Genomic DNA, 24,873 nt, shown 5'->3' on the forward strand with positions numbered 1-24,873 from the left:
TTCTTCCAACATTTTTGGTGGGGTGCTTTTTTCCTCTCTAATGAATAGTTGGCTGTGACAGGAGCACTGGAGTCCCATTCAGCAGTCATTCCTATTAAGGACTCTACAAGCATATAGCTAACTCTCTTTGCAGTAGAGTATTCTCAGCTTCGCTAGTCCTGGCAGAGGTATGGGTAGTATTTGAGGTGGGCTGCATATAATGTCAAAATTTGCTGGGACTTTGTGTATGACATAAATCAGAATTACTTCCTTGGGTTTTTTGACACAAGTCTGATAATAAATGTAGTGTAGGTCAGATCAGTGAAGGACTTCTTGTACTCACTAGTGTTAGTCTTCAATGTGTAGTAAACAAGTTCAAGCATATACAGATGTCTCTTCCTTCCCCCCTTGGCTTATGGTCAAATGTGTATTTTTATCAGGGTTGTAGGTCATGTCCCTGATAGAGCAGCCTTCCTGCAAAATTTCAAGCTTCTATTCCAACACAGGAGGCAGTAATGCCTCAAAATGTGATCCATTACTATGGGTAAAATGTTTTTCTTTTTTTTTGCCTTTGAGTCAAAATTTTAACGCGCAAATAGCTTTGCAAATTGCTGTCCATTTACATGAATGTGGAACATTATATACCATATAAGAGTTTTTGCTTTACTGAGTGTTGGTCTTTGTCATGAAGCACCCTTCCATTTTGACCTCAATATTTTTTGTTTCAGATACTCTGAACTTACTGAAGTCCAGCAGCAGCTAATTAGGGAAACGCTCATAACATGGCTGCAAGCACAGGTACGTATGTCCTTCACAGCAGTCTTACATGTTAGGCTTTTAGGCTGACATAGGGCACTGAGTGTGGACTAAATGTTTAATCTGTCATTTAAGTTTAAAGATGGCTTCCTGAAGATATTCGGTATCTGATGGTTACAGGTTTGTGAGAAATTTTTTTAAATCAAGTGTTGTAGAAAAGTCCATGCCTGAACTTATTACTAAATACATAACTCTTGCATCACATAATGATTGTGGTTTAATCAATTATGTGTGAAATAAGGTTCCCTTTAGAGAGGTATCATACAGATTCCTGATGGTCTGAGTGTCTGGAGGAGGAGCAGTAATTCTGTTTCTAAGACCCTCCTGAGAGAACTCCTGTCTACTTAGAATGCTGGCATATGTTTATCACTCCTCTGCTTAGTGCCATGGCAGAGTATGGAATACTCTTTCTTGTGGAATTAATTACTGTAGCCAAACTTGTAGTATCAGCTCCACCCAGGGGTTTGCAGTCAGCAGAACCATCCACTGGGCTTATACAAGTCTTTGCCCATACCTGTCATTATATAGTTGTCATTTGACTTCTGCACTGAAGATTAACATAGTTGCTGTGTAGAAAACTTAACAATAGGAAATGGAATATAATTGGTTTTTGCTTTGTACCAAACTGTTCCATTTAGGAGTTTATAAAAGGGAAAGGAGAGGAGATTGGTAGTGACAGATTTTATTTTTTCCCCTTAGATTTAGGAACTTGCCTTACTCTTCTTAGCACTAACATCTAACACAGGCACAAGCTAGCTGCAGGACGACTGTAACTTTCACCAAACTGACAAGTGACCTTTTAGTCTTTGAGTAGTACACTTGATGTCTTGGTACTGAATGAAAGGCTTAGGACTGTATTGCCCATAGAGAACGTTTTCCCTATTGCATGACCATTTAGCCAAATTTTCTTCAAATTCCTTGGAAAGGTAAGGGTTTATTTATTGGTCTCAGCCAGGAAGAGAGGTACTACATTAACCACTACAGAGAGTTCAACAAACCCATACGATTCTTCTCTAATTTATTAAAAACATACGGATGAAATGTCTTGTTTCTGCCAGATGCTGAATCCCCAGCCTGAGAAGACTTTTATTCGCAACAAAGCAGCACAAGTCTTTGCATTGCTTTTTGTTACTGAGTATCTCACAAAATGGCCCAAGTTTTTTTTTGACATTCTGTCAGTAGTTGACCTTAATCCACGAGGTGTGGATATGTACCTCAGAATCCTGATGGCTGTCGATGCTGAGCTGGTGGACCGGGATGTTGTTCATACATCAGAGGCAAGTTATTATTTTGCATTAACACTTGTTTTAAATTTTTAAGAAGTTCTCTTACTTTAATTAGAGCAGAATGCTCTAATAATAGATATGCTTTTTTCCTGTGGCAGCTCTGCCTTAGACACATTAGGTAGTTTAAATCCAAAAGCCATATGTTGTTTAATGCTTTTTGTGATTTCATACTTTTCAGTTAATTTTTTGTTTTGCTTGAAAGCTTGCAAGCAAAAATTAATCAACCGAGTTTGCCAATGTAATGCTAGACTGACTCATTTTAAAATGTTAATTTTTTTCTAGTGCATGTTTTAAGGGGTCCTAACATGAAAAGTCCATTTAATGATCTAGAGAGGTGCTCTTCTTTTTCTGCCTTTTTTTTCAGTGTTTGGGCATTGTGGTTAAAAAAAGGGAAAACCTAGGATATTTTGGTTTTATTTGTTGGAAAGGGAAAAAAAGCATTCTCTCTGGGTTTCTGATTTATTTATCTTGCTATGACATATGATGTCTGTCAGTGGATACAAAAATGCTACTAATCTGACAAGATGCTAATCTGTGACAAGACTGATTTATACTTTTTCTGTATTGATAGGAGGCTCGTAGGAACACCTTATTAAAAGATACTATGAGGGAACAGTGCATTCCAAGTTTGGTGGAATCGTGGTACCAAATCTTACAAAATTATCAATATAATAACTCAGAGTTGACATGCCAGTGCCTTGAAGTAGTTGGAGCTTATGTATCCTGGATAGATTTGAGCCTGATAGCCAATGAAAGGTAAGAAGGTTTTGATGGAAAAGGTTTGCAAAATAACCTTGGTAGTGTGCTGACTATATAGAATGAAATAGAATTAAAAATAATCTTTGAAGGACTTGTATACTTTATGTTTGGAGTTTTGGGAATTTTAGGAGAGTGATTTGTTTTTGCAAGCTAAGCTGGTATAATGGCTAAACTGAACACTACTCAATTTGCTGTGTTCTCTTTAAAATGTATAAAATGTTGAGTTTTGTCAGTACAATAGACTTTGACACTGTTTTATAAAAAGAGATCATTGTAAATAAGCACACAAATAATATAAAGCTTCTATACAATGTTACTTTGTACATATAAAGCTAAACTTTTTTTTCTCTGAAGGTTTATAAATATGCTGCTAGGTCACATGTCTGTGGAAGTTCTCCGGGAAGAAGCCTGTGATTGTTTGTTTGAAATTGTAAATAAGGGAATGGACCCAATTGATAAAACAAAATTGGTTGAGTCTTTATGTCAAGTGTTGCAGTCTGCTGGCCTCTTCAGTATTGATCAGGTTTGTGTATTGATTTTTAACAATAGGAATGAGTCATAGGTTTCTGACAGTTCTTAAATAAGCAGATGCACAGAAAATTATAAACAGTCCATAGGTTAGAGGGAAGTACTTGTGCTTTTGCATCAAAGCTGAACACTTCTTACAGTTTTCTCACATTTAAATGTAAGAGCTTGTTGTTAATGTTCATTATTAATTTGAACACACTGTGTTTCATTCTAGAAACAAGGTATTATGTAACTCCTCTGTTCCTCTCCTAAAGCATGTTGTGCCTACTGTTAATACTGCTTGTGTGTTTCCTTGTCTTGAATCTGCTCTCCTGAATGATCCTGTAATAGGTATTGTAGCCAAGATAGCTGATCTAATGTCTCACCCTAAAAAATTCTATGCATAATTAGGAGAAAGAACTTTCTTAAGGACACGTATACTGTTTTGCATGTGTGCACCATCAAACGTGAGGCTTGAAATGCTTATCTGTAAGCTGGAAAAGTATACCTGCTAACTAAGCACACATTCCCTGTCAGTTGCCATGTTTAAGGAACAGCTGTTCACTACCTGCTGTGGAAAAAGAACAACCAGTCCTTATGAAGCTGTAGTTCTTAGATTGCAAGGCTTTTACCTCTTAATTTTGAAACCTTTGTCAAATTTGTATTCCTACTAATAAAAATCTTACCTCAGTCTTTCTTAGGGAGACTTGTTATTCTTTCACTTTTGTACAGTTATGGCAGAGACCAAAGCATCTCTTTGAGGTGACTGCTTTAGGGTATGTCTGAATTCTGATCAATGTATTTCTGCAAAAACAAGCCAGAAGTATTTAATATTAACTCTCTCTTACAGGCAGTACTGAAAGGTACTCATTATCAGTATTTCTGAAGTGACCTACAGCTGTTAATTCTTTGACGTTTTCCCATAAAAAGGTTTTCCTCTTATACAGCCTAAAATTTATGGTAGGCATGTGCTACTGCTTTTATTTTGATCCTGCTCTTGCTGTAAAGAGAGAAACAAATCTGAAGAGATGAAGCAAGCTACTGTTGTGTAATGAAGGACAGTCAAATCTGGCATTGCTTTAACTTTTTCCTCTCTCCATTCCCAGGGGAAAATGAACCAGGCAATTGTAGCTTCCGGCTAGGAGACAAGCGTTGATTTAATTCTACATACTAGATATGGGTAGTACAGTCTGTATGTAATCTCATGTTATTTAAACATAAGCTCTGATAGTATTTTTAATCAGGTGTCTTTTCTTGCAGGAAGATGATGTGGATTTTCTGGCCAGATTTTCTAAGCTGGTCAATGGGATGGGGCAAGCATTAATAGCTAGTTGGACTAAACTGATAAAAAATGGTGATATGAAGAGTGCTCAAGACACTCTGCAAGCTATTGAAGCAAAAGTGGCCCTAATGTTGCAACTTCTAATTCATGAAGATGATGACATCTCTTCTAACATCATTGGCTTTTGTTACGACTACCTTCACATCCTGAAACAAGTAAATATGTCTGGCTTCAATTTAACACCCATTCTGACATGATTTTATTTGATTTTTGTGTGAATGTCTCATACTATGTGCAAACAGGCTTGAAAAATAGGTTTTTTGACTAATTAGTATTCAGTATCTTTAATGCCTGTGGTCATGCTATTTCCGTAGTATTGTTTAGAGATCTGAAGGAGTTAAATCTTGTGTTAAGGGGAAAGAAGGCTTGCAGATCACATGGCTGTTAAAAAAGCAAGTCTTTCTTTTCCTATTAGACAGTAATGACCGAGTTAGAATACAAAAAAATAACACTTGAATTTTATTTTACAGCTTTCTGCACTTTCAGACCAACAAAAAGCTAATGTAGAGGTAGGTATTTCTTTTTTTACTACAGATTCTGTACTTCAAGGACACATTGGATCGGTATATTTCATTTTGCTGAAACAAATCACATTTCATTTATATGCCTCAATGTGTATGTGACAGTAATTAAAAGTAAGGACAGTATGTTCCATCTTCTGCTAAGTAACTGCACTTGTTTCTTTAAATAGTAAACCTATATTGAATTGTGTATGAAGATGAAAGCTATTTTAGAGCTGGTCTTCCCAAACAACCCTAATGCATATGTTGGCAAACTCCTCTGCAGGCTATACTGTTCACAGAATACTCTTAAATCAACAGGGAAGAGTTGTTTTCTTGAAGTTTTTTATTTTTATTAAAACCTGCCTTAATTCCAAAGGATTGGAAGAAATCTAGGAAGGGTTGTCATAAATATAACCCTTAATAATAGAAGTTAAGCTTAAGAAAGAAGCAACAATTGAGAGATAACAGTTGTAATTATGAGCAATTATATGTTAAACATTATATCAAATATACATTAAGCTCAAGTTTATGTGCTTGAGTTTAGATAATCTTAAATTTATATGTAAAACATTAAGTTTAATAAGTAAAGCTTTGGAAGTAGTAAACTTACATGAATTTGTCAGCCCAGTCCTTCTATTTCCATTCTTTGACTGTTCTGCACCAATGTAGATGTACTAATTTGGATGTTGAACTGGTTAGATTGGTGCAGTTATTTCGTAAGTTCATACAGCTAACGGGTGTGATTCCTTTTCCTTTACAAAGAAAACTGAATTCTGTACCTGTTGTAACATGAAAAGTTGAATTTGGATAATTATGGTGTAGACTATCTTGATGTCCTTTTGTCTGATGTCTGTTTAAATTGGATTAGGTAACACAATAAGAGAACTTTGATAATAACACTGAATCTTTTTATTTTTGTGACTGTCTTTTGTTCTGACAGCTACATCAAATGATATTACTACTGCAGTACACTTAAGATACTAAAAGTTGGAATAAGTTACTGCCCTGAAATATGTTGGTTTAAGTTGCTTTCATAATGGAGATTTTCATGTTGCAATTATTTCTTAATTTTACTGAGCACTTCTTGAGGATTTTTGTTAAACTGGGAAGTAATCATAACAATTTTTTTTTCTTTTATCCAACTCATAATAAAATAATGCGAAATAGTCTAAATCTTATTGTTGTTTGTCTTAAGCTTTAAATTTTGTGCTTAGCAGTGTTCCTTTAAAGTTTTGCATTTTAAAGTTTACACTTCCAACTTGTTCGTTATTTGAACAGGAAAAAGGGGGGGCTTGTTTCTTGTGCCTCTGAAGTTGCAAAGCTTTTTCTCATCAGCAGGATCACATTTTTAATTCTTAGAATGACAGGCCCTTCTAAACATTTTCAGCTACAAGTATATTGTGTTAATGTTTTGCAATTATTCTAATTCTTTAGTATCACTTGTTAGAGAGAAGCAGACAATTCTCACAGGTCAAGGTGACACTTTGACACAAGGTGTCAAAGTATCTATTTCTGCAAGATGACCAAGAATTTCACCTCAGTAACTTAGATTTAATTCACTGGTCCATTTCGGTGTTGATGAATTTCAGGTTTTGCAGTTAAAATGAAAAATAGTAGTCATTATTTATTTGTCAAAAGGTTTTTTTTTTTTAAATTTGGTTTCATTCAGACTTAAGTAGAGCTAAGATCAAGCCTTTATATCGGCTTTAGGATGTATCAACAGTCACTACTAAGGTTATGTTGCACTTCATTGCTCTAATTATTCAGACAGCTTGCTGCTGCAAGTCTTGGGCAAGGTGTAGAGAGACCCTCCCACTGAGAGACAAGGTGCAGAAAAGGCCCCCTTGCCTTCTGAACTTCTCAGAGAGGAGTCTAGGTGCGGCTGGATCCAGTCCTTCTCCCAGACTTAGTCAATGATTTATGTATAAAGGATCGTGTAAGCGTAATTGAAGCTTTTTGCAACTTTGTTCTGCAGGATTAAGGATGGCAACCCAAATATATAAATGATTTATTTTATTGACATCGATGACAATGGCTAGACTAAAAGACTTGAATCAGAAGTATTTACCACATGCAATGGATAGTAGTTATAAGTACTACAGTAAAGTGCACTGTTTCTTGAAGCAGTGTTGAAACAGCAATATTAAAGATAGCAAAACACTTAGTTCATAGTAATTGGTGTGGGTAACATCAATGTCTATTCAATATTAGAGAAGTTGATGTTATAGCTAAGCTGACTTATCCCTTTAAAATAGTATCTTGGGCAGCCTATTTTGTTTCCTCTGCCTAGATCAGTCATCTTGATCATTTTCAGTGTGAACTGAACAGCACAAATTACAAGCAGGAAATAAAGCTAGATAATACTATCAGAGACTGAGAGGTCCAGAGCATTTATGCTGTCTGTCTGGAATAACATCTGTGTATTGTTTGGATGTAATCCATCTGTTTTGATTTGGACTGTTAACTTCTGCTAAATCTCTGAAAATAACAGTTTGAAAGGGATTAAAAATATTTGTAAACACATAACACTAGCTTTAATGTTTTCTTTACTCTAGTATTTTTAACTGTTATTTCTTATAATTTGTTTGTTTCTGTGCTTACTGTTCTGTTTTTATCTTAGGCAATCATGTTGGCTGTTATGAAGAAGTTGACATACGATGAAGAATATAATTTTGAAAATGAGGTATTGTGTTATCGGAATAAACACATGTGCAACTTAATTATATGTAGTAAAACTTGATCACACTTCTAAAATATCTATTTTTCATAGACTAAATATTTAAAGGTAGGAAGCAAGAGTCCATAGGCTGAGATTTTTTCCTAGCTGGAAAGCTTCTAGGCATGCCTGCATAGAACAAAACAACATAGTAAAGGTATATCCAAGCCAGCTGAGTTAACAGTATTTGTGGCTGTGGTTGTACAGAGCTATTCCTAGGCAAATACAGCTGTGCTGATAACTAAACATAGCTGTTGAGGTGGCTTGTACAGTGCAAATTTGCATGTTTCTGCATGTCAGTTCTATCTCGCAAAAATACTTGAGAAGTATTGTGTAATGAAACTCTCAAAAGACATGCTGCTTGAGCTACTGGAGATGGTCAAAGCTCTGCAAAAATAAGCTAAAGGTGGGGTAAGGTCTTTGATTTCATTTTCCTTCCATGCTTAACATCTCTGTCAGCCAACAGCAACGATGGAGTATGTGCGACAGACTTACTTTGCCCCGGGCTATTCAGAGAGCTATAATCTTAAAAGGGTTAACTTTAACTATATCCAGTCCATTACAAATCTTGTCAGTCCAATTTTAAAACTAAGCTAGATGCTGAGAAAGCATGTCTTTGAGGAGTGAGTCAATTTTTAAGAATTGGGTCAATAAGGCTTTGCCAAGAGCATTTTCTTGTACTTTTGGCTGGTTTTCATTTTGGAAAGCCTTTCTAGTATGTTTCTGGACTGAATGCAGTGGATCTCAACATCTTATAACCAGCCATAAAAGGAGCTTGCTGTTATGCTGCAAGAGCACTGGATGAGCATTATTGAATTCTCTGAGTGTACTAAACTGGTTTTGTATGTACATGTTTTTGCTTTAGGTGTAATTGTCTAAAACAGTTGCGGATGAATTTAAACATGAAAATAAGGACTTAACTGATGTGAATGGGGTTTTTTTTTTTTGGTAGGGTGAAGATGAAGCAATGTTTGTGGAGTACAGAAAACAGTTGAAACTGTTGCTGGACAGACTTGCTCAGGTTTCACCAGAATTACTGTTGGCATCTGTCCGCAGAGTTTTTAACACTACGCTTCAGTAAGTTGGGGTTTATAACTTGTTTTGTATGATGCCTTTTTGGGGTTTGGTTTTTATTTTCCTTTTGTAAACCATCAGTTTGTAGTGAAATGTGTGATGCAGCAAAGTGAAGTCAATTGACAGAATGAGCTCGTTACAACTTAATGATAAATATGACTTTGTATAATCAGTTATTCAGCTCCTCAGAAAGAAAAAGCTTTCATTTTGTAACCTTAAATGGTAGCTTTTCTTTCCTAGAGATGTTTCTTGATCTTTGTCACTTACCTACCCAGCTGTTTGGACAGGTGTTCACTTTGACACATCTCATAAGACTTTCCTTGAGGTGTAAATATTATGCATTACTTTTATCAGGAAAACAAGGTTGGATGGGGGGAAAAATCTAAGTGAAGTATTTTTGTAAAAGAAAAAAAAAAAAGTAGATCCAGTCCTGGAAACTGCATGCAAGCAAAGAAACGTTACTAGTTCCCTGGCTAGAAGGACAGTTGTGTGTGTACAAATAGGAATCCAGTATTGTTTGTGGGTACCTTGTACCTTAACTGAGCCTCTTACTTATGTGAAGCTGAATGGCTTGTCCATATGTCATAGTAAGCGGGTTTGTACCTAAATAAGCACATAAGAAATCTGTAGCTTTCAAGCTGAAACTGATGAAAGAAAGTTGGTGATGATCTGATGAGGATGTGCTATTTTAGAGGATAAAGTCTTTCAGAAGCATCCTGAATTACTGCCTGGGCCTTCCAGTGTTTTCCTTAATTTAAATCTGTTCTATTTATGCTGTACATCTGAAGAAGGTTCAAAAGGAAATATTAACATGATAGAACTGTAATTATTTCATAGGGTACTAAAGACTAACATGATCTTCATATTCTTTCTCTAGGAACTGGCAGACTACACGATTTATGGAAGTGGAAGTAGCAATAAGGCTGCTGTATATGTTGGCTGAGGCTCTTCCTGTCTCTCATGGTGCTCACTTCTCTGGTGATGTTACTAAAGCTACAGCTTTACAAGACATGATGAGAACGGTAAGCATGTTCTGAGAGCTGTTTGAAAGTGCCAGTAAAGACTGGAATGTTTCAGTTCAAATGGCTCATCTTAATTACTAGCATGTCACTTATGTTGCAGTTAGGTTTTATAAACAGCTAAAATACTAACTTGCTAATGCTTTTATTTGTAGCTGGTGACTTCTGGTGTTAGTGCCTATCAACACACATCAGTGACCCTGGAATTTTTTGAAACAGTGGTTAGATATGAAAAATTCTTTGCTGTTGAACCTCAGCACATTCCAACTGTACTAGTAAGTGTCATCTCATTTACATTTTTAACTAGGTAAGACTAGATAAGTTCTTAAGACTTAGGAAATTTTCTTGTTCTCTGAAGGTCACTAGGCTGGGTTTCTTAACTCATTGGATGATTAGATTTCCCCCCTGCCTTGTTTAGGGATTCTAAGACTGAAATGCTTTATTGATTGCAGATGGCATTTTTAGATCACCGTGGTCTTCGTCATACCAGTCCCAAAGTACGAAGTCGAACAGCTTACCTCTTTTCCAGATTTGTCAAGTCTCTTAAGTGAGTAAATAAATATATCCAAGTGGCACTGAATTTACTATACGTAACACTTCTGTATGTCGCAGTTGTCATTGAAACAGGCTGGGCTTCAGATGGACTGCAGTGAAGTAAAATATCAAAACAGTGCTCTAGCAGGGTTGTTCTATTGTGCAATACTAATGTAGCAGTGAAAATATTTGTCACAGAACACAGTAGTGGAATACATATGCCTAGTATATTTTGATCAGATGTTAAAGCTGATGAACAATATAAACGTCTGTTCTCAGTAAGCAGAGCTGAGTGTGAGTGGATCTGGAGACTTTCAAGAGTAACTCTTCCCTGTTCCTAACTAAATTTTGAATAGTTTTAGAATTTATACTGATGAAGTTTACTCAGTGTATGAGTCCTTTGAACAATCTTTTCCTGTTGGTCTTGTTTCACAGGCATGTATTTAACATAGAGATGGAATAAGCTCAGAGATGGCTCAGATTTCAGCATGCTTTTATTTTTCAACTGTTAATCAAAATATTTCACTTAAATGATGCATGTTTATAAAAATGAGGGAAAGAAAGAAATGGTTATTTCCCACTGTGCCATGTATTTATTTGGCCTACCACTAGCATCATACCCATAAGCCAGATTTTTCTGTGGCAGTGCTTTGATATTTAAAGGGGATTCCTATATGGAGAAGATAGTTTAGCATTTAACTTCACAGCTTAAACAAAATGTCTTGAAACCTAAATGCATGTGCTTCTAAGTAGTGTTATGTACTTGTGTTTTACTTCAGTAAGCAAATGAATCCCTTTATTGAAGATGTTCTGAACAGAATACAAGACCTGATGGAACTTTCTCCTCCTGTGAGTATTTGCAGCAGGTTTTTGTAATGAATGAGGCTTGCACTTACTCATCAGTGTGCCTGGGTACTTGCTGAATTGTAAGCTTAGCATGCAAACATTTAAGCACAAGTAGTTATCCTGCTTTTCTGGTGTGAGATCACTTGCACATCTTACTTTTGTACCTAACTGCAATAATCTTGTTTATGTGGGTTTCTGGGAGTATAGCATAGAGATGGGTGTATATATAAAAGGCTATGAACTTTGAGAAGACAGCCTTGATAGAGGACACTTAGTGAATTATGCCTGTTATCTTCCATTTTAGGAAAATGGCTACCAGGCACTGTTAAGCAGTGATGATCAACTTTTCATTTATGAAACAGCTGGAGTGTTAATAGTTAACAGCGAATACTCTGCAGAAAGAAAACAGGTTCTGATGAGGAATTTGTTGACTCCGCTGATGGAGAAGTTCAAAGTATTGTTAGAAAAACTGATGATGGCACAAGATGAGGACAGACAGATGGCACTGGCTGACTGCCTCAATCATGCTGTTGGGTTTGCTAGGTAGGTACAGCACAGTAACACTGTCTGTTTCTGGTTTGAGTAAAAGGGAAATACAAAGGATTTACTGGGAAGAAGGGACTGAGTTTTCTACTTTATTAACCTAGAAAATCATCAGTGGTTGTAGAATTTCTTGTGATAGCTGAGAAAATAAGTCCCCTTAGAGTCTGTTTTGGATCTAGATTCAGAGAATATTGAGCAAGTTTATAACGAACCAGCATCTATTTCTTTACTCAAAGGATTGTATGGAGCTAATCTAATCATATGTTTTTGGTAAATTGTTAGGATTTAATTCTCAAAAACTGCCAAAGTGATTCTATTTCATATCAAAATATTCTGTTCATTACTTCCACTGTCTGGCTCCCAATTCATGAAATGGAGTATTGCAGTTTAGTGCCTGGGTTGGAAAGCATTTTTTCTCAGTTTTACTGCTTCTTCATTGTACTGGAACATGAGCTTATGTAAAACTTGATGTGTGCTTCCACAGCCGAACCAGCAAGGCTTTCAGCAATAAGCAAACTGTAAAACAGTGTGGATGCTCAGAGGTTTATCTGGACTGCTTACAAACATTTCTGCCAGCTCTCAGTTGTCCATTACAAAAGGAAGTTCTGAGAAGTGGTGTCCGCACTTTCCTTCACCGCATGATTATTTGCCTAGAGGAAGAAGTTCTTCCATTCATTCCTTCTGCCTCTGAACACATGCTTAAAGATTGTGAAGCAAAAGATCTTCAAGAATTCATTCCTCTTATAAACCAAATAACAGCTAAGTTTAAGGTATGATATTGCATAAGCTTTTCAGGGTCAAAGTGTTGCAGAGAGATCTTTTCTAGTTCCAGAAAAACAGAACTATGTTAGAACTCTAAGAATTAATAAATGAGTGTATTTTGAAGACTACTATTGGGAAACATTGTCTTTGATCACAGTCATACATTGCTGGACTCACAGTGATTAAATGAGTGGTTTTTTTCTTTGATTAATCTTAAAATTTTATATTGTTTAATTTTTTGGATTTGATATTAAAATACTACTTGCAGTGCAAATTTTTTTTATTGACACAATTAACTTCATGCCTTCCACTGAAGTTTTAAGCTAATGTTACAAAATACACAAATCTGAAGTGAACTTTCTCATCTCTTATAATGTGATTTCCAGAAGATAGATATACAGAAATATCAAATATGTGTATAGGGAGGAATATAGATTTACAAGATCTCTATTCTGGGTGGTGGTGCATAAAAATAAACACTGAGACTTCAAGTACTGTTATTCAGAGTAGATTGACAAACACTGAGGTTTGGAAATTGCACACGAGACGTGCGTTAAGTAGCAGTAGGACTGTCAATTGATAATCTAGCAAAGGCTCTTGAAGTGTAACCTTTGAGAGCCTTCCAGTTTCAAACGGCTCTAATGTAAAGCCAGCAAAACAGATGAAGCTACAAACGTGTTACCCATGTCCATTCCCTGGAGCTGCCACAAGGATATTGCACTGCTGTGAATGGTCTGGGCAATTCATTGCTGTATGAAAAGGTTAAGAAGCCACTTAAATAAGCTTAAATAAACTTCCCAGCAGAATGCAAAATTAAAATTGCTGCAAGTGAAGAGAAGTGCATTTTGTGATAGCGTGTGGATGGACTGCTGGAGTAGCTAATCTTCAGAGCAGAGAGGGAATTTTGAAAAATCAAGTATTTAAGAGACTAGGGAGGAAGACTCTTACTACTTTAGTCCTTTTAGCAAGTTATGCTAAAGGCAATCTGGGATAACAGTAGATAATTAGTCTGTGAAAGATGTGGAAGATAAAAGTCACAGGGGCAAGACTGGACACATACCATGTTCAGGTGTAATATTTAAGTTTGTGTGATACAGTACTATTCTTACTATAACATGGTAAAATAAAGATCCTAGCTTCTATAGTCTCACCTTTAATACTTCAGAGGCATAAGAAAGAGAAGATAAAAGATAAAATCTTGCCTTAAGCATTAAGAAATAAACGTATGAGTTGCCTCTTTGTGGAATTCTAGGGTGTGACTGAATAGCATGCACCTTCAGTTTTTCAATTCATAATTAATTTAGTGCCCTTACGTATATTTCTCACTAAAAGTGTTGTAAGTGACAAGTTTATTCTGTCATGCCAGTGGGAAAACTTTTTCTTTAGTAATCCTTAAAGCAAAGTTCTATAAAAGCTGGCCTGTTGCCAGTTTTAACATCTTAGAGATGATATTCCAGGAAATTTGAAATTGCCTGTCTGAACAGAAGGATGAAAAATCCTGAAAAACCTTTTCCTACTCAAAATGAGGCTAGACCAGACTAGTTATTTTTGTGCAAAAGGCTTAAAATAGGTGATGTGTAAGTCAAGGTACAGTAATGTTTATGGTGACCCTGATGCAACTTGCTTTGTTGTAAGTAATTATATGAAATTACTAACATTAAAAGTGAATCCAAGCTGAGAATTGTAGTGAGCCTTCAAGTTTTAACTTCTAAATGTTGAAGTTCTCTTTTTGAGCTGACACCCTCTTCTGATCTTCACAGACACAGGTTTCACCTTTTCTGCAACAGATGTTTATGCCACTACTTCATGCTATTTTTGAGGTGTTGCTCCTTCCAGCAGAAGAAAATGACCAGTCTGCTGCTTTAGAAAAACAAATGTTACGGAGGAGTTACTTTGCTTTTCTGCAGACAGTAACTGGCAGTGGAATGAGTGAAGTCATAGCTAATCAAGGTAAGAAATTCAGTTTCTCAAGGATAATACTATGGTTATTCTTACCTACATTTTATCTACTAAAATTATTAGCCTAGTTCCTGGCAAGTACTATTAACTATATTACAGCAGAATGGATTAATGGAAGTACTGTGTTGAACTTGCTGATTCAAATTACCTGTTGTACAAGAATTTGGGGTTGTGAAATCCAGCTATAATAGGCATATTCTTCCTATTGATCTTTTCAGCTTTATGTGATCACCATGTCTATTAGGACAAGAACAGTGACAACACATCTTCATGTGTCATTGTATTTGTTTGGTGAATTGGAGATTATACAATGTATAGCAGTGTTCAGACTGCTGGGCAAGACCACTCACAGCTGCCACTATTCATTGTGTCTGTTTTTGGAAGGACACATCAGTAAATCCTGTAAACTTTTATCACTGTTGCCTGGTCTTGTTACCTATGGTAGAAGGCATCATGTGACTTAGTATGTATGTAGTTACCAGGTTTTCCTCACTTTTACTGGCCAGATGCAAATTAGTTCTTTTCATAGTGGGAATTTGAAGTCAGATATCTAGTCGCTTGATACTTTAAGTGATTCTTTCTATTTGAATTCCACCAAAATGGTTAGGGACTTCAGAAAGTTTAAGGTCACTCATCCAGTAAGTGGAGCTCAGAATTCCTTTCCCCTGTCTTAAAATGGTGGTAATACTGCTGGGAAAGGAAAACGTAGCATTTAGTGATGAGAGCTTTCTTGAAAGACACACTTGGTAGTTGCGATGGGCCAAGAAATTTTTAAAGGGATCAAACAAATAAACAAAGATGCACCACAGAAATTTTAAATGTGTGAAAAATATCTTGCCATATGTTGCAAGATAACTACTTCAGTGCTGCTGAGTTTTAATTAACTCTTCCAAGTTTAGGTAGGGAGGAGAAAATCTGCATTTGTAAACAGGTCAAAGTACTGCCCTCACCTTTGTGTGTGTTAAAGGCCAGAAGAGCAATTTAAATTTCCAACATAAAAAAAAAAATATAACCTAAATAAGAGTTGTCTTGCATCGTAGGGGAAACTTCCCAAAAATAATTGAGATTTGTGCAAAAAAGAGCTATTTTGAAGTTGAAGCATGTCTTCCAGGTCAGTATTTATATAAAATAGTGTAAGAGTACCAAAACATTTTAGGCTGCAATTTGAAGTGACAAGCTCATTTTAATGTGTTTAAGGTGCAGAGAATGTGGAACGTGTGTTGTTCACTGTCATTCAAGGAGCAGTGGATTACCCAGATCCTATTGCACAGAAGACTTGTTTTATTATTCTTTCTAAGTTGGTGGAGCTTTGGGGTAAGAATGTCTTTCCAGAATTCCTTTCCATCTGCTACTACCCATGAAGCAATAATAGAACCTGAAATATTATTTTTATTTTTAGGAGGTAAAGATGGACCAGTAGGTTTTGCAGACTTTGTCTACAAGCACATTGTTCCTGCATGTTTCTTAGCACCTTTGAAGCAAACATTTGATTTAGCAGATGCCCAGACAGTACTGGTATGTATTATGGATGGTTTTTTTGCATTCATTCTTGTGGTGCAGATTCAAGCTAACAAACCTACAGTAGCCATGTGGTATTAAAGATTGTCATCTCAGAAATAAAATCTCTTAGGTTTTGTGAGATTTTTTAAAATTTAGATATCTGTATGATTAATTATTAAATATTGGGGTAGTGTATTCTGTCGTTTACCTAGGCTCAAAATCAACTGGAGATCTAAGTATTTAACATTGACCTGCATTACTTATTAACTAATGTTCAGTGAAAGCGAACATACAGAGTTGGCTGTTCTCTAGTTCATTTTGGATTCAGCTGTGCAGAAATTTTTCTGATTAGAGTGGAACAAAACCTTGAAGGTCAAGACTTGGCATTGTGTGAGGGGAAAATGAAGGGATAATGGCATGAACTAGCCCTTGTTTTGGGTCTCATTAGGTTCTTTAGCTTTGAATAGTGAACCAGTAGACCAGTGCAACAGTCTAATGCTCTGTATTACATTTCAGGCTTTATCAGAATGTGCAGTGACGTTAAAAACAATTCATCTCAAAAGGGTAAGCGTCATGATACTTTACAGAGAATAACTGTCACAGGTTTCTTTCTAGTGGTTTTATCAATTTCTAAAAGTTAGATACTTACTAGGGTGAATTCCTACTCTACTGTTATATAAAATAAAAGGATGATCATAATTCTGTTCATGGATACATGATCCAGTAGTTCTACCTCTTGGTAAATTAATGCAAAATATTGATTCTTCATTAAGGAAAAAATTTGCTCACTTTTTTGCTGTGTTAAACGAATCAATTGGCATTCTTTCACTTTCCAGTGTATAATTAAACTAACATAAAAGAGCAATTAATGATGTACTGTAGAGCACTTCTGTGTGAAGAATAAAGTATATGTTGATGTGTAGGAGACTAGATGAAAAACATTTATGGAAAAAATAAATGTGGCATTGTCTAATGCCTAAAAGAGTGTAGTGTATTCTGGTTTTAATAGGAGATGAAATAGTTTCTATGTTCATGTTTGTTTTTGTTACATCATTTAACTTACAGGCTATCTTTTCTGTCAGATGCAAGTAAAAGTCACAACTACAGAAAACTGTAAGAAATTTTGAACTGGTAGGAAAGAGATTGTGTTTTAACTGAGGAGTCCTTTTTCCCCAAAAGCAAGGAAGAGACAAATCTGTAGGAAAACAAGCTTTGGTAAAGGAAGTAACTTACTAGTGCAAATACTGTTTCTTTTAGCTCTCTCATGGTTTAGGACCAATGTTCCCCAATTTAGTGTTCCCACTGCAATAATCCAAACTATGTGCTGCTTGCTCACTCCCCCATCCCATTCCATTCCCTTTCCCAGTGTCAGACTGGAGAGGAGAATTGGAGGCACAAAAGATGAAGATTATGGGTTGAGATAACAATTTACTGGGAACAGCAGTGAAATAAGAGGCATAACAGCACCAATATAAATAAAGGGCTACAAGAAAAGCAAACTATTTACATGTGAAAAGAAAGTGCTCCACACAGAAAACCAGTTATACTCAAACTGCTGCCATGCTGCCCTGGAGAGGTGGTACAGAATAAGCACCCCTCCTGGCTACTGCAGAAATTTTCCTTGTTCGGGCCAGAACCAGGACAAACACTACTGCTAAAAAATGATCTGAAGTCTTCTCCCCTCATGTGAGGTGTATACCATGTTCTAGTTCCAGGGTCACTTTTGTGAATTAATAGTTGGTTCACTTTCCCTTGGTAGATCTATTGGGTTATGTTGGTATTCTGCCAGCTTGTGCAGTGATCCCTTCTGTGATGAAAGTTATCTGATAAATATAGGTAAAGAAAACAAAAACTGAAGTGTTAATCAAAATGTTTGTTTTGCTCAAAGGTTTGGACAGTCCATTTTATTACTGCTTAGTTCACTGCAGATTACATAGTGTTACAAGAGGAGAAATTCTGTGTTCATCTGCACTTGGCTACTGAATTTTGCAATGGGATCAGTAGGCAGATACTAATACCTAATTTTTTTATTTCTTCCAAATGTCAGTGAAATTAGAGCTGCCTCTATAATTAATTGACTCTTATAGTTCACATGTAACAAACTGTTTAACTCTATAGTAATTCTTATTTCAGTGCAATTTTTAGTGCATTTTTCTTCTGTGTAACAAAAGGTACCAACCAAATTGCAGTCAAACCTTTAATACCAAGATTGAGAAATCTTTTTATTTGCTAACAGCTGAGAATAGCATAAACATTTGAAAAGCATTACTTCTGTGTAAAATGGTCATGTAGACCACCATACAGTATAAGGCTGTGATTTTTCCATTTGTAAAAAAGTAAGCTTGAAAAAATTGTGTACTGCTTTTCTTTAGGGTCCTGAGTGCATTCAGTATCTTCAGCAAGAGTATTTGCCTTCTCTGCAAGTAGCTCCTGAGATAATCCAGGTAGGAACTCCTAAACAAATACTTGGAAAACTCTTTAACAATCATAAATGTTAAATGGGGAGAAATGGATATTTACAAATTTAACCTCCTTTTATCCCACAGTAAAATTTACTCAGTTATTGCATATGAGAGTAGGATTAATTTATCATAAGGAATAAAGACACTGTAAAGGTACCTCGTAAAAAAAAAAAAAAAAAAAAAAAAAGAAAGAGTCCAGTGTATGTAACTGGCTAAGCAATCTTCCTACTTTAATTCAAATTTTAACTTGAAGATCTCCTTGTAGATAGTCATGTTTCTTTCTCCTCAGCTAAAAGTGAATCAGATATCCTGTATTTGAAAAAAAAAAAAAAAAAACCAACCAAACAAATTGCTTTTTACCCTAGAATGCACTTGGGCTGTCATAGCCTTCTACAAGTTTTTTTCCATAGCGCACTTTTCTTCGGTTGTACATTAGGGAAAACAGAAGCTAACATCAATGGCTTTGCATATGAATATATCTCAGGTTGTTTTATTGCTTCAGTTAGTTACTTTGTATTTCTTTGTTCTCACAGGAGTTCTGTCAAGCACTTCAGCAGCCTGATGCTAAAGTTTTTAAAAATTACTTAAAGGTATAAAGGTTTTTTTCTTTGAATAGCTTTTAGTTCCATTTGAAGTTTACCATACAATTCAGTCATAGTAGTGACTTGAAGTAAAATCAAAATACTGAATTATTTAGTAGTTTTTAGCTATTGGGAATCTCCAAGTAGTAAAGCAGTTAATTGGAAAGACAGAGCAAACAGCCATAAATCTACAAAATTGTCACTCGTTCTTAGCAGCTTGCTGTCTCAGTAGTTTGATACTCTTGTGGCTTTTGTTTAATATCTGAAAAAGCAAAAATGTGGTGCCTAATTGTAGAGAATGTCAGATTGCATCATTTTTGAGGGTGTGAGTGTAACCAAATAGCATGTCGCATCCCTAAACTTAATGTGTTAACCTGTATGTTAAACCCAGAAGTTAGCTCTTTCAAACTAATTCTGTTATACCTCAAGCATTCCATGTCTTATATTTCCTTTAATTTTTTAAAAATAATTCTTCACAGGTATTTTTCCAGCGAGCCAAGCCCTAAGGAAAGTACTGGAATCTCATGTACCTGTTTCCATAAAGCAGAACTCTGGTTGTTAATTTATAAAAAACGCTAACTCTTGTGCCATTCAAACTGGTTTTGTTTTTAAGAAATGTTGCTTTGTGCTCACATCAGTATGTACTTTAACCTTTTGCAAAAAAGAAATGCAAATTCCCCACCTGTGTCTCAGACATGAAGGTATGTGACAACATGAAAAATTATCTGTATACACAAACTTTTATTATGTATAGGATGATTTAAGCTTACACTGTAACACATACAGCAATGAAATTACACTTATTTTTTAAATTAAATGAATTAAATGTAAAAATACCTTCAGACCATAGCAATGGTTATTAAAATGTGTACATTTTTGATACGGAGTAAAATGTTTTAATAAGACATAAAATTCATTTGTTCCTGTATGGTGACATGAAAATAAAACAATCAAAGTCCTTCTTGTAGATAGTCATTTTATTGAAGTTGTCTTAATGATAAAATATATATATACCTCCTATAAAACAGATTGGTGTAATAAATGATTTCATTTAAAAGTAGCATCTGGTTCTATCTTTTTTTTATAAAAACAATAAAATTCTATCCAGTGAAATGTGTAAGTCTCTCTGAATCATTTTGGCTGAATCTTTAGAAGCTACAGCATTCTTGAACCTACTGGCTGTTATATTTGAGTGGAACCTGGCAATTTTTCTGATGCTTAGATAATAAATTGTGTTGCTCCCTTGCATGTGGAAGATGCTGGCAGAAAGAATTGCATTCACTGCAATATTTCAGTAGCGTCAGTGGTCTATACAGTGATTTTTAGTAGAATGCTGCTAGTTTTATTTTTTTAATTCTCTAAAATGACAAGTTTTTGTAACTATTTCATAGGGGCAGAGGAAGGTTCGAGTCTTGCCATGCACGGGATTTATAATCCTTTCCTCATGAACTGATGTCCATAGTAAAAAGCTGACTTACCTCTACCATAATCGGATGAGCATTTTTCCTAGACTCTGTGGTGCTGTGTTCCTCATTCACTTTAATTGGAAAATAAATGGGAAGGTGGGTCAGAAGCAGCATCTGGAATCAAGAGTGTGGTGATGTTTTGAGGATACTGCCATTTTCATTTTTCAGTGAGGGAAGAAAATACCTTTACTACCTTCAATAAGACAGTATCACTTCTGTAAGATTTTGTTCCTTATTTATATGTGTTTAATCAAAAGTTTCTTGTTATTCGATTAGTTGTATCACAGAATGAGTGCTTGTGGTGCTTTTCATATTTCCTAGTTTCACAGTCCTGTTTCCCTCCCTTTGCTGCCATACCAATGCTCCATTTCATTTTCTCCCATAGTACTAGAAACCTTCCCTCTCTGACTTGGTGCTTTCCCGGTGTTGCCATTCTCCTGCACCTCCCCAGCACAAAGGCTGCACCCCTGACACTGCAGCTGTGGCTGAGCATTTGCTGCTAGTCTTCTGTGTCAGGCTTGGCCTCCTTCCTTATGGAAGTTTTACCACACAGAGGGCAGAGCTTTCACTAGGCAGATTATGAAGCGAACAATAAAGCTTCCATCTTTAGCAAAGCTTTTTGGGTTTAAGTCACAGTGTAATGGAGTAACTCTTAGTTTTTATATATGATTTAGGGTTTTACTGCTAAGAGGATGATTTAGCTATTATTAAATTAGAGCCTTATGAGCAAATTCTTTAAACTGGCCACTGCCAAAAGAGACCCTTTTCCTTCCTCAATCCCACCATCCTTCACCCATCCCACAGGTCCCTTTGTGCCAAGTCTGGAGCTCATCTATGCCCATAATCAGCTATCCAGGAAGCTGAAGCAGCAGAAACACTTCCCCCTCACAGTGTGTTGCCTGCTTTGGTGGTGGCAGGTGAGAATGGATATAAAGCAGAGAGCGCCAAGTGTAGGAGCAAGCCGTGTGTGGCACCCATTAGCCTGCTTCTATTATGAAGTTGTACCCTGCCCTCCCATCCGTAACTGAATGAGTATCTTGTAGGATGAGTGGTCTGGATCTTCAGAGAGTGTAAGTTGGTTCAGCCTGAAGAATTAAAAAAGGATTTTTTGTTTTTGTATGCTTTTGTATGTGTTTCTGACTAGCTGTGGCGTTGGGTACCTGTGTGGGATGTGAATTACACAAGTTATACAGACATACAGTATGATAATCACAGAATCATTTAGATTGGAAAGGACCTCTAAGACCTTCAAGTCCAACCACTAAGCCAGCACTGCCAATCCCACCACTCAACCATGACCCCAAGTGCCATATCCAACACATCTGTTAAGTACTTCCAGGGACGGAGACTCAACCACTTCCCTGGGCAGCCTGTTCCACTGCTTGACCACCTTTTTGGCAAAGAAATTTTCTTCCTTCATAAAATGGTTGTTCAAGATTCCAGGCATTTCAGAAAAGCAGGAAATACCAGGTTCCAGAGCAAGAGTTTTTTATCTAAGAACGGGTTTTTTTGTCAATGCAAGCAACTATTCCACTGAATTCTCCTAGATGGCTTTGTATCTATGCAACAAGAGGAAGAGTATAATTAGTGTGAGGAGGTTTGCTTGGGAACATTAATCTGTATATGTTGTAAACAGATTTGGAATGAATTCTCTCGTGGCAAGATGGAAAGAGCTGTCTTACATCATGGAATTGCACCTCTTCCCTCTGCAAAACTACAGAAGAAAATGGAACTATGAAAGGCAGTTCCAGCAGAAGTGAAGTTGGCTGCTGAACAGCTTTGCTTATTCTGCTTCAGCTGTGATGCCCCTTAAGTACTTAAATCAAATATAGAAAGCGAATAGATTACAAGCACAAATGGGTCAAAATATTTGATTTTCTTTAGAGAATTTGTAATACAGGAAAAACAATTATTAACTTGCTTATGAGTTTCAAGTGTTACTGTTCTCACCCACTTACTGGTAAAGTTAGTGGTTGTCCTTTTGGTAAGGTTGGTAAAATGCAATTTCTCACTCAAAATTTTTAAAAGTTAAATAATTCAATCAGATGTTCATTCTTTCTTGGCAAATATCTAGTATGATTTCCACTCTCCCCTGTTCTTACCTCATTTTTGCTAGGTTCCCCAGAGGGTCCCAGGAAAAATATTAGAAGAACATACTGTATTTTGCCTGTTTTAGTGCCTTCAGCTCTAATTAACTATGTTCAGCTTGACTTTTTTTTTGTCTCCCTAGCATTTTTTCTTTTGGAATTCTGGCATTCACAGCTACAAGTGTGAAGACTGTTTGCAACATGCCAGCTTTAGCTGCAATTCCCACAGACATATTGTTAGGCTGGAGTTCCAACAGTGTACAGCTACAGACTGCTGAATTTGGAACATGAATGAGAATCCAAATACCAGAGAGGTGAGAAATAGCAAAAGTTTTACTTTTATGTTAAAAAGAAATGGAAACAAGCAAAGTAAAAAAAATCTAGAAAAAACCTGCAATGGCACTTTCCTTTTTGGTGTCTGTTTTTTCCTATTCTTAAATTGGGCATAACATTTTCCTCTGATTCATGCTGTTAAACATTTAAAGGTTAGAGAAGATCTTCGGTGCATAAGGATCACTGATTATCTTGCAGACATACCCAAAAAATGAACCGTTTGGATCATGTGAACTGTATGAATCTTTCTCATTGCTTCATGAACGGGGGAAAGCACATGGATGGTAACTGCAGTGAGAGCAGTCAGTGGCCAGCCCCAGGGGCTGGATGACACTGCATCTGAGATACTCTAGGTATTAAATAAACAAAGTCCTGGGGAACCCGGTCTGAAGTCAGCACTGACACTGCTTTGAGCAGGTGACTGAACCAGAGACCTCATCCATTGTGAATGAGACTGTAATTTAAAACATCAGTTTTACAAAGCATCATCATACTTAGCCAACAGTTTCATTTTATTCAAAAGTGGAAGCAAATACATATTCACAAAGAGAAGTTCACAGGCGTTTTCCTGATTTTGTGGGGGCCCTTGCTAAAATCCTTATTAACAATCTGATGAATATTTCTGAAGAAGACAAAGCTGGCTCATGGGTATCCACCTGATAGAAAAATACGGCTTGCAAAGCTGGGTACAGAGGAAAGGGTAACAGAAATAAACCATGTAACACTGCAGTGTTTTGAAAGATGCAAGGACAGAACAGAAATGTAGTAGGGAACTATTCCCTCTACAATATAGCATTATAAAGCAAAGTTCAGATGCCAACAAATGGGGGAAATAAATTAAGCATTTAAATTAAGACCATAAATGCATCAAAGTCAATTTATCAGTTTCACTAAGGAGAACTTTGGAAAAAGCTTAGTGCCCTGTAACAAGTGAAGCAGAGAAAGTTTGAACTTGTGATAAAAATTACAAATGTGACCGATAGGTAAGATAATGACAATAAACAAAGCCTGTGAGCAAGAGGCTGCTGTCAGTTCCTCAAGACACTAGGCTTCCAAGATTTGGGAAGATGGCAACTGCAAACAGGAAATATAGAGGATCAAAACCGGGATCGCCGTGGGATGAAAAAAAAAAAATCTTTTCACTATTTTCCCGCTATAATTATGATCAGATTACATTATGTATATATTATAAAATTATCAATATTTTTCATTATAAAGATCGTTTATTGGAACAGCAACATTACAGGGCAGACAAAAAACCACATAGCAAGGGATAAATCAGCCGGGAACTTTGGTTTAAAACGTATCAGTAACAACTGAGCGGGATCAGGGATGTGAGAACTACCAGTATTTCGTGAGGTTTAAACAAGGTGGAACAGAGAGCAATTACACGGGGCAGGAAAACACTTCTCCCGGGTATCCGCTGAGCGCGCCGTGGGGAGGCGGGGGTCCCACAGCTCGGGCCCAGTGGCCCGGGGCAGGGACAGAGGCAGCTCTGTCTCGGGGAGCCGAGGAAGCGAAACCTCCGCCGGACCCATTACGCAGCAAAAAAATCACCACGGCACCCTCCCGGAACCGCTCCGAGCCTATTTGGGAACATCGCGCCAGCGAAAACACCCGGAGTGACCACTTTTGAACAACATCCGACTCCCACTTTCCCATGTTTCCCAGGTGTTCCCCTGTCTCGCGGTTCACCGCCGCGGGGGCGGGCGCTGCTCCCTCGGCCCCCCCCCGCGCACGGCTCCCCTCCGTCCCCGCCGGGCGGGAAGGGCGCGGTGGCTGCGCCGCCCGGGCGGTGC

General features: G+C 36.8%; 1 protein-coding gene across 7 annotated transcripts in view; it reads left to right on the plus strand.

Moving 5' to 3' along the window:
- XPOT (exportin for tRNA) overlaps window positions 1–20,301 on the plus strand; it is a 28,724-nt gene extending 8,423 nt beyond the window's left edge. For 5 of the 7 annotated variants that reach the window (XM_039570816.1, XM_039570819.1, XM_039570820.1 and 2 more), the window contains 21 exons: window positions 708–777; window positions 1,854–2,072; window positions 2,653–2,837; window positions 3,195–3,363; window positions 4,608–4,844; window positions 5,160–5,198; window positions 7,813–7,875; window positions 8,861–8,985; window positions 9,860–10,004; window positions 10,157–10,276; window positions 10,454–10,548; window positions 11,315–11,384; window positions 11,686–11,924; window positions 12,409–12,694; window positions 14,447–14,636; window positions 15,843–15,959; window positions 16,045–16,160; window positions 16,662–16,709; window positions 18,518–18,589; window positions 19,141–19,197; window positions 19,668–20,301. In XM_039570816.1, coding sequence (XP_039426750.1) covers window positions 708–777; window positions 1,854–2,072; window positions 2,653–2,837; window positions 3,195–3,363; window positions 4,608–4,844; window positions 5,160–5,198; window positions 7,813–7,875; window positions 8,861–8,985; window positions 9,860–10,004; window positions 10,157–10,276; window positions 10,454–10,548; window positions 11,315–11,384; window positions 11,686–11,924; window positions 12,409–12,694; window positions 14,447–14,636; window positions 15,843–15,959; window positions 16,045–16,160; window positions 16,662–16,709; window positions 18,518–18,589; window positions 19,141–19,197; window positions 19,668–19,694 — 2,689 coding nt within the window. In that variant the 3' untranslated portion in view covers window positions 19,695–20,301. Of the gene's footprint in view, window positions 1–707; window positions 778–1,853; window positions 2,073–2,652; window positions 2,838–3,194; window positions 3,364–4,607; window positions 4,845–5,159; window positions 5,199–7,812; window positions 7,876–8,860; window positions 8,986–9,859; window positions 10,005–10,156; window positions 10,277–10,453; window positions 10,549–11,314; window positions 11,385–11,685; window positions 11,925–12,408; window positions 12,695–14,446; window positions 14,637–15,685; window positions 15,769–15,842; window positions 15,960–16,044; window positions 16,161–16,661; window positions 16,710–18,517; window positions 18,590–19,140; window positions 19,198–19,667 lie in introns of those variants that run through there. The other 2 variants (XM_039570817.1, XM_039570822.1) reach the window with 2 other exon arrangements.
- The last annotated feature ends 4,572 nt before the right edge of the window (window positions 20,302–24,873 follow it).

Source organism: Corvus cornix, chromosome 1A, assembly GCF_000738735.6.
Source record: "Corvus cornix cornix isolate S_Up_H32 chromosome 1A, ASM73873v5, whole genome shotgun sequence".
Lineage (NCBI taxonomy): Eukaryota > Metazoa > Chordata > Aves > Passeriformes > Corvidae > Corvus > Corvus cornix.